A 13176-nucleotide genomic window follows, 5' to 3' on the forward strand; every position below is an offset into this window, starting at 1 on the left:
CCTCGGAATGTTTCAGAAGAGCATTTAAAGGGGTGTGAGATCCATTTAATTGAAAGTTGTTTGTGGAAAAGCATTAGAGATGAATGTTCATACCTCGGATGAGATAACTATGAACTTCTGTTTAAATCTTTTGTTGGGTTACATCTGATTTTTAAAGCTGTATTTTGGTAAACTAGGTTATATCCACTGAAAGGGAAGGTGATAGCTTTAAAAGAAGAAAGTCTGCTTTATCCTCATCTCTGTGTAGGGAGAAAGTTGTTAAAATGTATCACTGACTTTCAGTTACTGTGTTTAGTTAATTAGTGTCTCCCCAAATCATCTTGGACTTTATGCTGAAATAGAATGTTTCCTCAGTTATTAAAATAATTACAGTTATCTACTTGCTGAAGATCAGTTGATGTTATTGTTTGCAGGGGGCTGGCTGGGAGCAGGGGGCGGGAGGACCCATCATTCCCATTTGCCCAGGACTTGAGTGCAGGGCTAGGGATGGTCTTTCCTTGTCATTGGGAAAAAGAGTCAACACAATAAGAGGTAACCGAGCAGATAAAAGAGGTGGTATCCTTCTTGAGTTGTGGAATAGGAAAAACCTTAATAGTTCAGTGGAAAAAGTTCTGAGTACAACTTTCTGATGAGGAAAAAACCTGCAAAATGCATAGACTCTACTTCATGAGGAATTTAAAGTCTGCGGCAAAAGAAAGACTTGTGCTTATGGAGCCCCAGGCAAGCTACCAAGAGCTCATAGCATGATCTGCAGCCAGGAGGGCTTTAGTGCCCACAATTATATACTATTACTTATTGCTATCATGGTAATAATAAGGGCTATTATTTTTGAGCGCTCAGTATATGCTGGACTCTTTACCTAATAACATCTAAAACTGACTGCGTACTTACTTTGTCACGCTGTTAACTGCATCACGGGAGGGCACAGAAAGCCCAGGCCTCGGACCAGAAGCCCAGGCTAACCCCTACTCCACAGGAAGTCAGACAGAATGTTAGGTCAGCTCAAGCTCTTAATCCCTACTCCAGAGGAAATCAGAGAGAAAGTTAGGTCAGCTCAAGCTCTTAATCCCTACTCCAGAGGAAATCAGAGAGCACGTTAGGTCGGCTCATGCTCTTAATCCCTACTCCACAGGAAGTCAGAGAGAATGTTAGGTCGGCTCAAACTCTTAATCCCTACTCCACAGGAAGTCAGAGAGAAAGTTAGTTCAGCTCAAGCTCTTAATCCCTACTCCACAGGAAGTCAGAGAGAAGGTTACGTCGGCTCAAGCTCTTAATCCCTACTCCACACTAAGAGAAAATGTTAGGTATACAAACTCAAGGTCAGCTCAAGCACTGTTTTCAAAGGCATTTAAATGAGTAAGCAACGTGTTCAATTAAAATGATAAAATGTTGATTCTACTTTGCCATATAATACAGGATGATTAGACTGAAGGATACCTGCCCATCTTGTCACCGTGCGTTCTCAGGCCTGTCCAACACAGGTAGGGAGCAGGGGGGCCTCCCTTCCACAGCCCCCATGTCTCAGGGACCTGATTTTAACACCACCCCTCCCGTGGTGCCCAGGGACCCTTCTCCTGGCCACTGTGTCTGTCCTGAAATCAGTCCTGCCCTGGGAGTGGGCCCGACTGGGAGGACTCTGTGAGCGACACCAGGCTGTCCTCTCACAGGACCTTCTGAGGCACGATTCAGAGGACAGAGCTGAAAGCCATGCTGCCAGAGCCTTTCCCTAGCCCCCTTTTACTGGAAAAATAGCCTGGGAAGAAGGAAACAGCCTGCGCTTTATCAGAAAGAGAGGCCAGGATGACCAGCCTTTCAGTCATTGCTTCCTTAGAAAAAAATCAACGCAAAAATGACACGGAGTTATACATGTCGAAAACAATAATAAGTCTACGAGTCTTTAATCAGCCAGAGCTAATTCCAGGGGAACCCCCTGCAGCATGGCCTCTCCCAGGCGCTGCTGACCGGAAGGGCAGTGCCATCGCCGCCTGCACAGCCGGGGCCTCTGTGCCAGCCTGGCTGGGGAGACTGGACCCCAGGGAGAAAGGGTGAAGGGCCCCTGACCTGGCTCACGCAGCTGGCCTGGCTCAGGGTGCTGACGGCCCTCATGTAGCTCTGGTTCCGGGAGCGGAACTTCGGGGAGTTGTAGTTCGCAGCGGGGTCCAGGCTGTGGCCCACAGGCACGTCACTTGCAGCTTGCAGGTAGCTCTGGCTACAGGAAAGAAGAAAGGAGAAAAGGCATTCTGTGAGCACCCGCCACAGGGCAGAGATGGGAACAACCGTCCAACCCACACCGAGAGGCTGAGCGCCTCTGCCACACGGCAGAGATGGGAATGACTGTCCAACCCACTGAGAGGCTGAGCACCCACCGCAGGGCAGAGATGGGAACAACCATCCAACCTACACCCAGAGGCTGAGGACCCGCTGCAGGGCAGAGATGGGAATGACCATCCAACCTACACCCCGAGGCTAGCATCACATTTCTAAATGAATGTCTGTGTCTTTTTATGGGTAACATTGCCATATGCAAATATTCTGAGATTCACATTTACGAATGTGAATTTCATCAAAAGTAATAGGGGAGGCTATTTACAAAATTGCCTTTGAAACCTCAGATTTTATGGCCAGGTAGTGAAATTAGGATCATTCCATATTTTTAAAAAAAGTGCTGTAAGCACTAGTAGCTCATAGAGCATAATAGCAAACTCAGCTCCTGAATTTAAGCCAAAAAACTGAGAGTCTCATAAAAACTATTAGCTCTCTGGCAACTTTACATATTTAAAAAATAACGGGAAAAATACAAGGCTCACTTTCAGTTTTAACTTATGCAAAGTTGTCCAGGTTATGCAATATCGGCAAATATAATAGGAGGAGTAGGCTGAGTGAAATCCATTTTATTATCACAACGGTCGTTTTCTTCCAAACTCCCTTAAAATGAATCAATGTTCTCTGGTCTTCCTTCTTGCCATTTTGTGAAATGTTAAAAGCATGGAAGAACCCTGTGAGTGTCTGGTGGATGAAAGGTCTGGCTTAGCTTAAACTTCTGGCTAACTGGACCACTTTCCAGTTTTATTGACAATCTTTCCACAATGCAGTAAAATTCATTTTATTTTATCAAAAGCTGTAGAAATGTGGACAGAAATGATTAATTATTCTTCTTGCCTGTTTTGGATGATAATAGGAACATTAAATATCAGTTCACAAGCAGGTACATAAAAATGTCTACAGATGTTGGGTGGATGATTCTGACTCCAGAGTTGGGCATTAAAGCACGCACTTTCTTTTCAAAGTAAACCTTTGGTGCAGTTTTTCTCTGATTTACTTCAGTCTTTAAAAATGGAATATCAGAGAAAAACAACTGGACTCCAGGAATTCTTATTAAGTGAAGCTTATTCATTATAGATTTAAAGTCATTCTTTCTGCTAAATATTTTTGCTTTAAAAGAAAATGTATAACATATAGCAGCTCCTACCTACCTTCCCCTCCCTGACTTAGACCAAAAAAAGGAGAGAGAGAGAGAAAGAGAGAGAGAGAGAGAAAGAGAGAGAGAGAGTGAGAGAGAGTGAGAGAGAAAGCAAAGGGAGGAAATTAGTTTTGAACCGTAAAATTCTAATTTTACTGTGTATGAAGCACACAGTCTTCACATAGACACCCGCCGACTCCCGCTGCACATGGGCAGTGGGACAGGCAGCTCTGCTGCAGATGTGGGGACCTGCACCAGCACCAGCAGGGGCCCTGTCCCCTCCCCTCCTCTGTGGATCCCCCACATCGACTGCCAGTGAACAGAAGGTGAACAAACACGGACCCCTGACCTTTGCTGTCACCACCATGAATGCACAGGTTCAACAGAGTGGCAAAATGTCAACAGCATCCTGAGACACGGTCGCAAGTTTGAGGCTCAGGTTGATGGATGTGTGGACTCATTCTGCAAGGGACCACTGCTGGCTTCCTTTGAATGTGTCCAAGTGCCTGTGCGTGTTTAATACAGGGTCATGTGCAGGGGTAGAGCCCCGAGCTCTGGAGCCCGAGCAATGTGGCCTCAGATGCCAAGAGCCCCGACTGAGGCTCTTAACTTGACTCACCTTTGTCTTTGCAGAAACGTAAACTTCCTGCACGTCTGCTCTCCTTCCGTGCTTCCTTGAGATTGCTGGTTTCATACCCTGCATTTCTACCAATCAGCACTTTCTACCAATTACCAATTTTCTTCCAATACAACAGCCGTCCCTTCTGATTAATATAACCGTTTTGCATTTTAACATTCTCAAGTTGAAGCTGCCTTCTAGACTGAGAAAACCTAAAAGAAGGATTCTCGTTCTCTGCATCTGGTGTCCACAGTTTCTAACCAGTGCCTGGTACGTGAATGAAGGGATCACCTCAGAGACACTGCTCGTCACCCTTGCAGTGGCTGCTGGACGGCCCTCACAGGTGGATCCATGTATTTTGTGAGTCTATGTTTCACATACATATTCTCTCAACGATTCTCTTTATTTCAAAATGGAGTGTGACACGTAAATGTTGCCACTGAAGAAAGCTAATAATTTTTTTTAAAACATAGACTCACAATAGCTAACATTTTCTATGCACGATTATGCCAGAGATGCTATTAAGTGTTTTGCATTGTCCTAACACATTTAATGTTTACATTAGTCCTATAAATCAGGCCTCTTCCCAACCTTCCTCCTACAAATGCAGCATCAGATGCACATTGGTGCCAGGTCATCACACACTGGTGCCAGGTCATCGTGCACTGGTGTCAGGTCATCGCACACTGGTGCCAGATCATCGCGCACTGGTGTCAGGTCATCGCACACTGGTGCCAGGTCATCGCGCACTGGTGCCAGGTCATCACACAATGATGCCGGGTCATTGCGCACTGGTGCCGGGTCATCACGCACTGGTGCCGGGTCATCGTGTACTGGTGTCAGGTCATTGTGCACTGGTGCCAGGTCATCACGCACTGGTGCCAGGTCATCGCACACTGGTGCCAGGTCATTGTGCACTGGTGCCAGGTCATTACGCACTGGTGTCAGGTCATTGTGCACTGGTGCCAGGTCATTACACACTGGTGCCAGGTCATTGTGCACCGGTGTCAGGTCATTGCATGCTGGGGCCAGGTCACACACACTGGTTCCAGGTCATCATGCACAGGTCTTCACACAATGGTGCCAGGTCATCACGCACTGGTGCCAGGTCATCACGCACTGGTGCCAGGTCATCACACACTGGTGCCAGGTCATCGTGCACTGTGCCAGGTCATCGTGCACTGTGCCAGGTCTTCACACAATGGTGCCAGGTCATCATGCAGTGGTGCCAGGTCATCACGCACTGGTGCCAGGTCATCACGCACTGGTGCCAGGTCATCATGCAGTGGTGCCAGGTCATGCACTCAGGCTTGGGCGGGGTGGGGGCAGCGCTCCCTTCTAAGTCCAGGTGGCCTGGCTCTGGAATTCATAGTTTAAAATCCCAAGGTCACAGGTGCTGAGTCATAGGACCACAGAGCCCCAAAGATCTCATCCTCTGATACCACAGACTCTTTAAGTAGTTAAAAAATAACAAACAAAACCTCAGCCTCATTTGACTTAAGAGGCTTTTTAAAAAATATTATAATGGCTTAGCATTTTATCATATAGAGTCCCAGAAGGCCAGGTTCCTCACAGTCACAGATCAAAACTCAAGAACTAGGACAAGGGGAGCCAATCAAGATGGGGGCATGCACCCTCCAGCGGCCCTGCCACGTGACACAGGGTGAAGTCCCCAGCACAGCTCACTCCACAAAATCCGCCTGTCTCTTCCCCCTGAAAATCCCCCTTAGACATCCCAGGGCATTTTGAAGTTGACTTTCAGCCCCTTTGGTTATCTCCAAGTGGTAATTCCTACGGCATCCCAGGTATCAGAAATGGAAACATATTTTGCTATATAGACTTAGTAGCTCAGAATTTCTTTTTTTAAACAGTGAAAAGTTTTCTAGAATAACACAGAAATGTTTTCGTTCTAGTTTTGCCTATCAGATGCTGCTCCCCTTAGATTGTCATCCACACACAGGAGAGAGGGAAAGCTGTGCAGGTGAATCCACAATCCCAAGACAGAACTGCAGGATTCCTGGTATTCAACCTTGTTCTCGCCGTTTGCGAATGGTTCCAGAGCTGCTTGCTGAATCCTGGGGTCAGAACCTCCTCTGTGACTTAGGTCATTATGAGAACAAATGTACATAACAACGGGTACTCCTGAAAGGGCCTCTGACCCCAGCTGTTTAGATCCGTCTAAACGTACTTGAAAATACACAGAGCAAACCATCTCCTTTGTTACACTGGAAAGCAGTAATGATTCCATGCAGGTTATGCTAAGGAGATATTTAAGAAATTTTTTTTCTTATACTAAATACGTTCATTTGAAATACAGAGAGCATCCTCTCGTTTCTATAAATGGGATCTGACAGGAGAAGCTCCCAAATATAAGAATTGTTTCTCCCACTGCATTCAATGGAAAATGGAGCATGCTAAACAGCGCTAGTGAAACAGACATTCGTGTGCACACATGTGTGTGTGCTGTGTGTGCACGTGTGTGTAGTATTCCACCGGCAAAATGGAAATTCTTAGAACATCTTTCAGTACACATTTCAAATAATATCACAATTAATGACTGGATTTCAGAAAATGGCTTCTTTCCAGATTATTTCCACATTCAGGGGAAAAAGTGTTCTTCAGCTTTCTGTGCCCTTGCAGGAGATGAAGGCATGCTTGTTCCCTGATTGTACATTTTTGAGGGAAAGCCACATTTGCATCTCACTGTTGGCGCCCACAACTGGTATGCCCCACAGTTATCCCAACAACCCATCTCTGGGCTCTCGACTGCAGAGACTTGGAAACGCCATACCCTTGACTGCAGAGGCTCAGAAATGCCATACCCTTGCTTGGCTGCCTTTCTGGTGCTGATGGTTCCTCTGAGGTGTGACACTGCTCCAGGTGGTGAGTCCATGGAGCACCTGCTCAGTGGCTTCTGAGCAGAGTACTGCCTTCTCCATGCTGACAACTGCTCTTCCTGGGGCCCGTGGCAGGTGGGGCTGCAGTGGCTGACCCAGGGCCAGCTGAGAGAGCCAGCATGCTCAGATGCATGATGCTGGCCTGGGTCCCAACGGGGCTGACCCCACCCCAGTGTGGACAACCTCCTCTGGCTCTCCTCTGCCCAGTGCAGCTGCCCCTGACCCAGCCAGGACAACCTCCTCTGGCTCTCATCCACTTGGCTCTACCCGTCCTTTGCTATAACCACGGCTGGGCAGCTTTCCAAGGATGTGCCACCAAAGGCTTCCCAAACAGAACAAAAGGACAAGGCATCTCAGTAAGGTGCACCTGCCACGTAAGTTTGGGTACTTGGAAGTGCAAGAAAGGCCTTCTGCAAGATGGCAAGAGTAGCACTCGTGTAGTCGACAGTGTGTTGGGGACAAAGACTGGAACATAGATTTTTTAATGCAAAATGCTAAAAGGAAATCTAGAGCATGTGCCAGCTTGGAGGCGGGGACTGAGCACTGTTTGTCTGGAGAGCAGAGGGTAACGGGGTAAAGGCATTCTGGGAGAGAAGTTTGGCAAAGCAGAGTGGGAAACTGTGAGGGACACCCCAAAGAGCTTGATGTTTATGCCACAGGCAAAAGAAAAGCACTGCAAGTTCTTGATCAGGGACTTGTGAGCTGGGAGCTCAGGACGGACCCTGTGGGTGGGGCTTGGAGGACGAGGTGCCTGAATGCAGGAAGTGGCACCCTGGACACAGACCCCGAGAGGCTCCTGCAGACCTGAGCTGGTTTTGCATGAGACAAAAAAGGGCTTAGATTTTAGGGACACAGCCCAGAGGAATGAGGAATGTGTTAGAGCTCGGATGATTCCAAGGCACCTTGACTTTTCCCAACAAAGGCAAGATCTACGCTAGGAAGAAAAACAGGTTTCGGAGGTTGGACGTGAGTTTGATTTGGACTTGCTGATTCTAAGGCACTTCCAAGAAGCCTGTGAAAGAACAGAGCAAGTGTGACGGTCAGGGCTGTGAACCTCTAAGTGCTTCAGATGTGAAAGTGTGGAAGATGTCAGGCTATGAGCGTCACGCAGCAGAATGGTGAAGGAGGCCTCCCGGGTGAGGTGGGGCCACGAAGGGAATCCAGGAGGAAAGTGAGAGGGGCATGGGGCAGGGAAGGCTCCTGGGCACCCGAGGGACAGGAGGAGCCCGGCTGCAGAGCAGACGCTGAGAAATCAAGTGGAATGAGATGGGGAAAGGCCATCAGATGGAGCAACCTGGGGTCATTTTCAAAAAAGACAGTTTCAGTGGATCTGGGTGCAGCAATGAGATTGCAGATGTTAAGGTAAGAAAATGGAAGCACGAGTGGAACTTTTGAACAATTTGTCAGGAAACAGCAGAGAGGACAGGTGATTTGAGAAATGCTGTGAGTTTTCTTGGATGGGGGGATGAGACAACAGGAACATTTATTTTTAGAAGGTGAAAACAAGACACCATGGGAAAGACACTCAAAGAGGCTGGTCTGGGATCATTTTTCCTGTCTACAGGAAACACTATGCTGAGGCCAACAGTGTGCTCGGCCGTGAAATGTGCTTTACAGGTAGGAAGTAACATGGTGCACAGAAGGCAGTTTGTATGCACAGTGGATCACATGTGTGGATGCCTGAAAGCCCACGTTGAGAACCTGGCTCAACCACTCGCCAATGGTGTCATTTGGACAAATCTCTTAATCTGTGCAATGTACAATGAGGACAGTTGTCACAGGACATAACTTATGGAGTTCTGTGAATACTAGGTAAGAACGTTACATGTAATACAAGTATAATACATAGTAAGCACTTAGTTAATGTTAGCACACACTATGTTTAACTTGTCCTTGTGAGACCTGTATTGTGACTCCAGATTTTGGCATTTGGTAGATGTCTCAGAAAGAACTGGTCTGAACAAAATATTTCAACTGTTTAACTTTTTCTTAAAAGAACAGGTAAACTCGCCAAAAAAATTATTTTTCTTTCTTACATAGAAATGAAACAGAAAAACAAATGCCCATTAAATTGTATTAATTGAGAGAAAATTGATAGTGAAAGGCACAGGTCTCACTTGTAGGACTCAGTGAGTTTTGAGAGATGTTGACTGTGACTTCCACCCACAACCTCATGGGCATGTTGTATTGTAATTCTTTTTAACTTAGGCCATTCTAGTGAAATTGAAGTGTATCCCACTAAAGTTTTAACTGTCACCTCCTGGATGACTAATTCTTACTGGACACTTGTGTATCTTCTTTTGCAAAGTAACCTTTTGGCTTTTATGCCAATTTCTGTGGGGTTGTCTTCATGTTCTTGTTTTGCAGGAGTTCTTTACATATTCTGCATTCAAGCCCTTGGTCGGATAGACATTTCCCTTATTCTATGGCTTGCTTTTCCATTTTCTTAATTGTGTCTTTTAATGATCAGAATTTAAAGATTCTGATGGCTGGAGTCTCTCTTCTGTCACACGGATCTATTTTGTCTATACGAGTAGTTCTTAATCTGGGGTGATTATGCCCTCAAGGGACATCTGGTGATGTCTGGAGATATTTTGGGTTTGCCACAATTTAGAGGAGGGTGCTACTCATGTCTACTGGACAGAGGCCAGAGATGCCACCAAAAGATCTTACAGTGCACAGAGAGCCCCCAACAAGAGAGAATCATCTGGCCTCAAATATCGTGAATGCTGAAGGTGCACAGAGAGCCCCCAACAAGACAGAATCGTCTGGCCCCAAATATCAAGAATGCTGAAGCTGCATGGAGACCCTCCCAATGAGAGAGGATTGTCTGGCCCCAAATATCAAGAGTGCTGAGGTTGAGAGACCCTTTTCTATTCTTACATGAATACCACACTGTCCCGATTAGATTTAACGCAAGTCTTGAAATCAGATAGCGTGAGTCCTCCAACTGTGTTCTTTTTTATCAAGATTGTTTTGGCACTTCTAGGTTCTTCACGTTTTCACACATTTTAGAATCTTCTTGTCAGTTTCTCTAAAAACTGAGGTTGCTTTGAATCACATTGATTCTACTGAGGTTGCACTGAATCCATACCTCAATCTGGGGAGATTTCGCATCTTCACATTACTGAGGCTTCCAATGCATCACAGTCTAGCTCTCGATTTATTTAGATGGTCTATCTTAGAGCACCACAATTCTACAATGCTGTTGAGATGTTTAAAACTAATTGCATTTTCCAGTTATCCATTACGGGTCTACAGAAATGCAATTGATTTCTACCTATTTCATTCACGACCTAGCCTTGATGAATGGCATGATCTGTTCGAGGATTTGATTTGTATTTTCCTTAGGTTTTCTATATAAAACAATCATGTGATCTAAGAATAAACCTGGAATATAAACATGGAAGGAGCTCCTTCCTTTTAAACTTGGTGCTTTTTCTCTTCTTGTTTGCCTTCTGCGTCTGGAAACGACCTCCATTAGAATGTTAAGTAGAGGGGATGAGAGTTGGCACCCTGGTGTTTTATCTCATCTTAGGGAGGGAGTTAAATGTTGCACCCTTAATGTTGACATTTTTTTTCCCCAGGGTTAGAATTGTAGCCTTTTACTTACTCATTCCACTTACTTTAGTACAGTTGTTATTATGACTGGGTTGAAGCCTACCATTTTACTGTTGTTTTCCATATGTCCTATTCATATATTTGTTCCTCTGGTTTCTTTTTGCTTTCTTTTGGGTTAATCAAATATTTTTAGCATTGAGCTTTAGCTCGTATTGGCTGTATGGCATAGCGTTAATATTTGAGTGGTTGCTCTAGAGGTGTGCTGTCTGTTATGGTAGATAATGGGATCTAATTAAACTTAAGAGCTTCTGCACAGCAAAAGAAACTATTGACAGCGTAAACAGAAAACCTAAAAAATGGGAGAAAATATTTGCACTCTATGCATCCAACAAAGGTCTAATATCCAGCATCTATAAGGAACTTAAACAAATTTGCAAGCAAAAAACAATGTGGGCAAAGAACATGAACAGACACTTTTCAAATGAAGACACACATGTGGCCAAAAGCACATGAAAAAATGCTCAACACCATAAATCATTTAAGAAATGCAAACCAAAACCCCAATAAGATAGCATCCCACACCCATCAGAATGGCTATTATCAAAAAGTGGAACAACAACAGATGCTGTGAGGCTGTGAAGAAAAGGGAGTGCTCATACACTGCTGGTGGGAGCGTAAATTAGTTCAACCACTGTGGAAAGCAGAGTGGCAAATCCTCAAAGAACTAAAAATGGAACTAACATTTGACCCAGCAATCCCATTATTGTCTATACACACAAAGGAACAGAACTCATTCTACCATTAAAACACATGCACATTCATTGCAGCACTATTCACTATAGCAAAAACATGGAATCAACCTAAATGCCCATCAGTGGCAGATGGATAAAGAAAATGTGGTGCCTGTACACCATGGAATACTATGCAGCCATAAAAAGAATGAGATCATGTCCTTTGCAGCAACATGGATGGAGCTGGAGGCCATTATCCTTAGCAAAATAACACAGGAACAGAAAACCAAATACTGCATGTTCTCCCTTCTAAGTGGGAGCTAAATGATGAGAACACATGGACACAGAGAGGAGAACAACACACACTGGGGCCTCCTGGAGAGTAGGAGGAGGGAGAGGATCAGAAAAAAATACCGATTAGGTGCAATGCTTATTACCTGGATGATGAAATAATCTTACACCAATCCCCCACGACATGAGTTTACCTAAATCACAAATCTATGCATGTACCCCTGAAACTAAATGAAAGACAAAAAAGTAGCCACATGTGGATACATGTATTTAATTTAAAATAGATTCCTTAGCTTTGGTTTATTTGAAAAGTCTTTATTTTGCTCTCATTTTTTAAAAGATATTTTTGCTGGGTATAGTATTCTGAATCAATGGATGTTTTTGATCACTTTAAAGATACGATTCCATTGTCTTCTGGCTCCCATTGCTTCTGACAATAAGGCAGTCATAATTTTCTAATTATTCCTGTGTGTTCTGTTTGACCCCTTCCTTGGTTGCTTTATAGATTTTTCTCTCTCTGGTTTTCCAAAGTGTAACTATTTTGTGGCTAGGTATGATTTTTTTCTATTTATCTTCTTAGAGTTCACTGAGTATTTTGGGTCTATGGATTCTTTCAAACCAAATTTGTAAAATATTTGGCCATTTTTTCTTCAAAAACTTTTGCCAAATTCTCTCACTTTTCTCCCTGATTCTCTAATTATATGTGTGTCCCTTCACTTCTTCTTATTACACATATTACTGAGACTCTGTTCTTTTTTTGAACATCTTACTCCTACTTTCTTCATATTTGAGAATATCTACTGTTTTATTTTCAAATTACTAAGCTTTTTTCCTGCTCTCTCAATTCACTCTTAAACCCATCCCATAAATTCATTTCAGATATTGTGGTTTTCTGTTCTTGAAAATTCAATTTGGCTCTTTCTCATGGCTTTCATTTCTCCATCTAGTCAGGCATTAGGACCTTCTTTTCCTTTAAGATCTTTAACCTTGCAATAGCCATTTTTGTGTCATTCATAAGACCTTACAATGGCTGCTTTAAAGATCTTTCCGGTGAGTTCTAACATGAGGGTCTTCTCATCAGTTTTGAGCACATCAGTTTTTTCCTTGCATGTGGGTTTCACGTTGCTATAACTTCAGCCTCTTTTTGGCATAAAAGACACGACTGGCAGAGACCCTGGCACCTGCTCCCTCCACCAATGTGTGCTAGTTTTGGTTGTGGCCGATCCTCCTGAGCTTTGGGTGTTTGGCTCGTGCATTGCTGGTGTGGGACTGGGGAGGCTGCAGATAGTTTACCTGGCCTGTGCACTTGGTGGGGTTCAGCCTCCAGACTGATCTTCACCGTTGGTGGTCAGCAGCTGGAAACTAAACTTTTTCAGGGGTCTCCAAGTGTTAACAGACTTTGGAGTTTCCCTCTGTGGCTCCATCCCTTGTGTGCTGGCCCCCACTTCTTCCGGCAGTCCCAAATCCCATCCTGTAACAGACACATCAAAGGAGACTGCGGCTTTCTGCTCCAGTTCCTACTGCCCTCCCGCGGCAGGTAGTGAGGGTGCTCAGAGGGAACCCATGGGACCGTGGGCAGCCCCGAGTAAGTGCGGTGCCTTTCCTTTAAAATGTGAA

The 13176-nt window shown here is 44.7% G+C and overlaps 1 protein-coding gene and 1 long non-coding RNA gene across 6 annotated transcripts in view; one reads left to right on the forward strand and one right to left on the reverse strand.

Annotated features, from left to right (window-relative positions):
• Nucleotides 1-13176, reverse strand: part of DLGAP2 (DLG associated protein 2) — a 926579-nt gene that overhangs the window by 74068 nt on the left and 839335 nt on the right. For all 5 annotated transcript variants that reach the window (XM_055289522.2, XM_055289532.2, XM_063638236.1 and 2 more), the window contains one exon: nucleotides 2062-2209. In XM_055289522.2, coding sequence (XP_055145497.1) covers nucleotides 2062-2209 — 148 coding nt within the window. The remainder of the gene's footprint in view (nucleotides 1-2061; nucleotides 2210-13176) is intronic.
• Nucleotides 7973-13176, forward strand: part of LOC129487996 (uncharacterized) — a 47303-nt gene continuing 42099 nt past the window's right edge. Inside the window, exons 1-2 of the long non-coding RNA XR_008659542.2 lie at nucleotides 7973-8112; nucleotides 8594-8788. This is a non-coding gene — a long non-coding RNA (uncharacterized lncRNA). The remainder of the gene's footprint in view (nucleotides 8113-8593; nucleotides 8789-13176) is intronic.

This window comes from Symphalangus syndactylus, chromosome 1, assembly GCF_028878055.3.
Source record: "Symphalangus syndactylus isolate Jambi chromosome 1, NHGRI_mSymSyn1-v2.1_pri, whole genome shotgun sequence".
Taxonomy (NCBI): Eukaryota; Metazoa; Chordata; class Mammalia; order Primates; family Hylobatidae; genus Symphalangus; species Symphalangus syndactylus.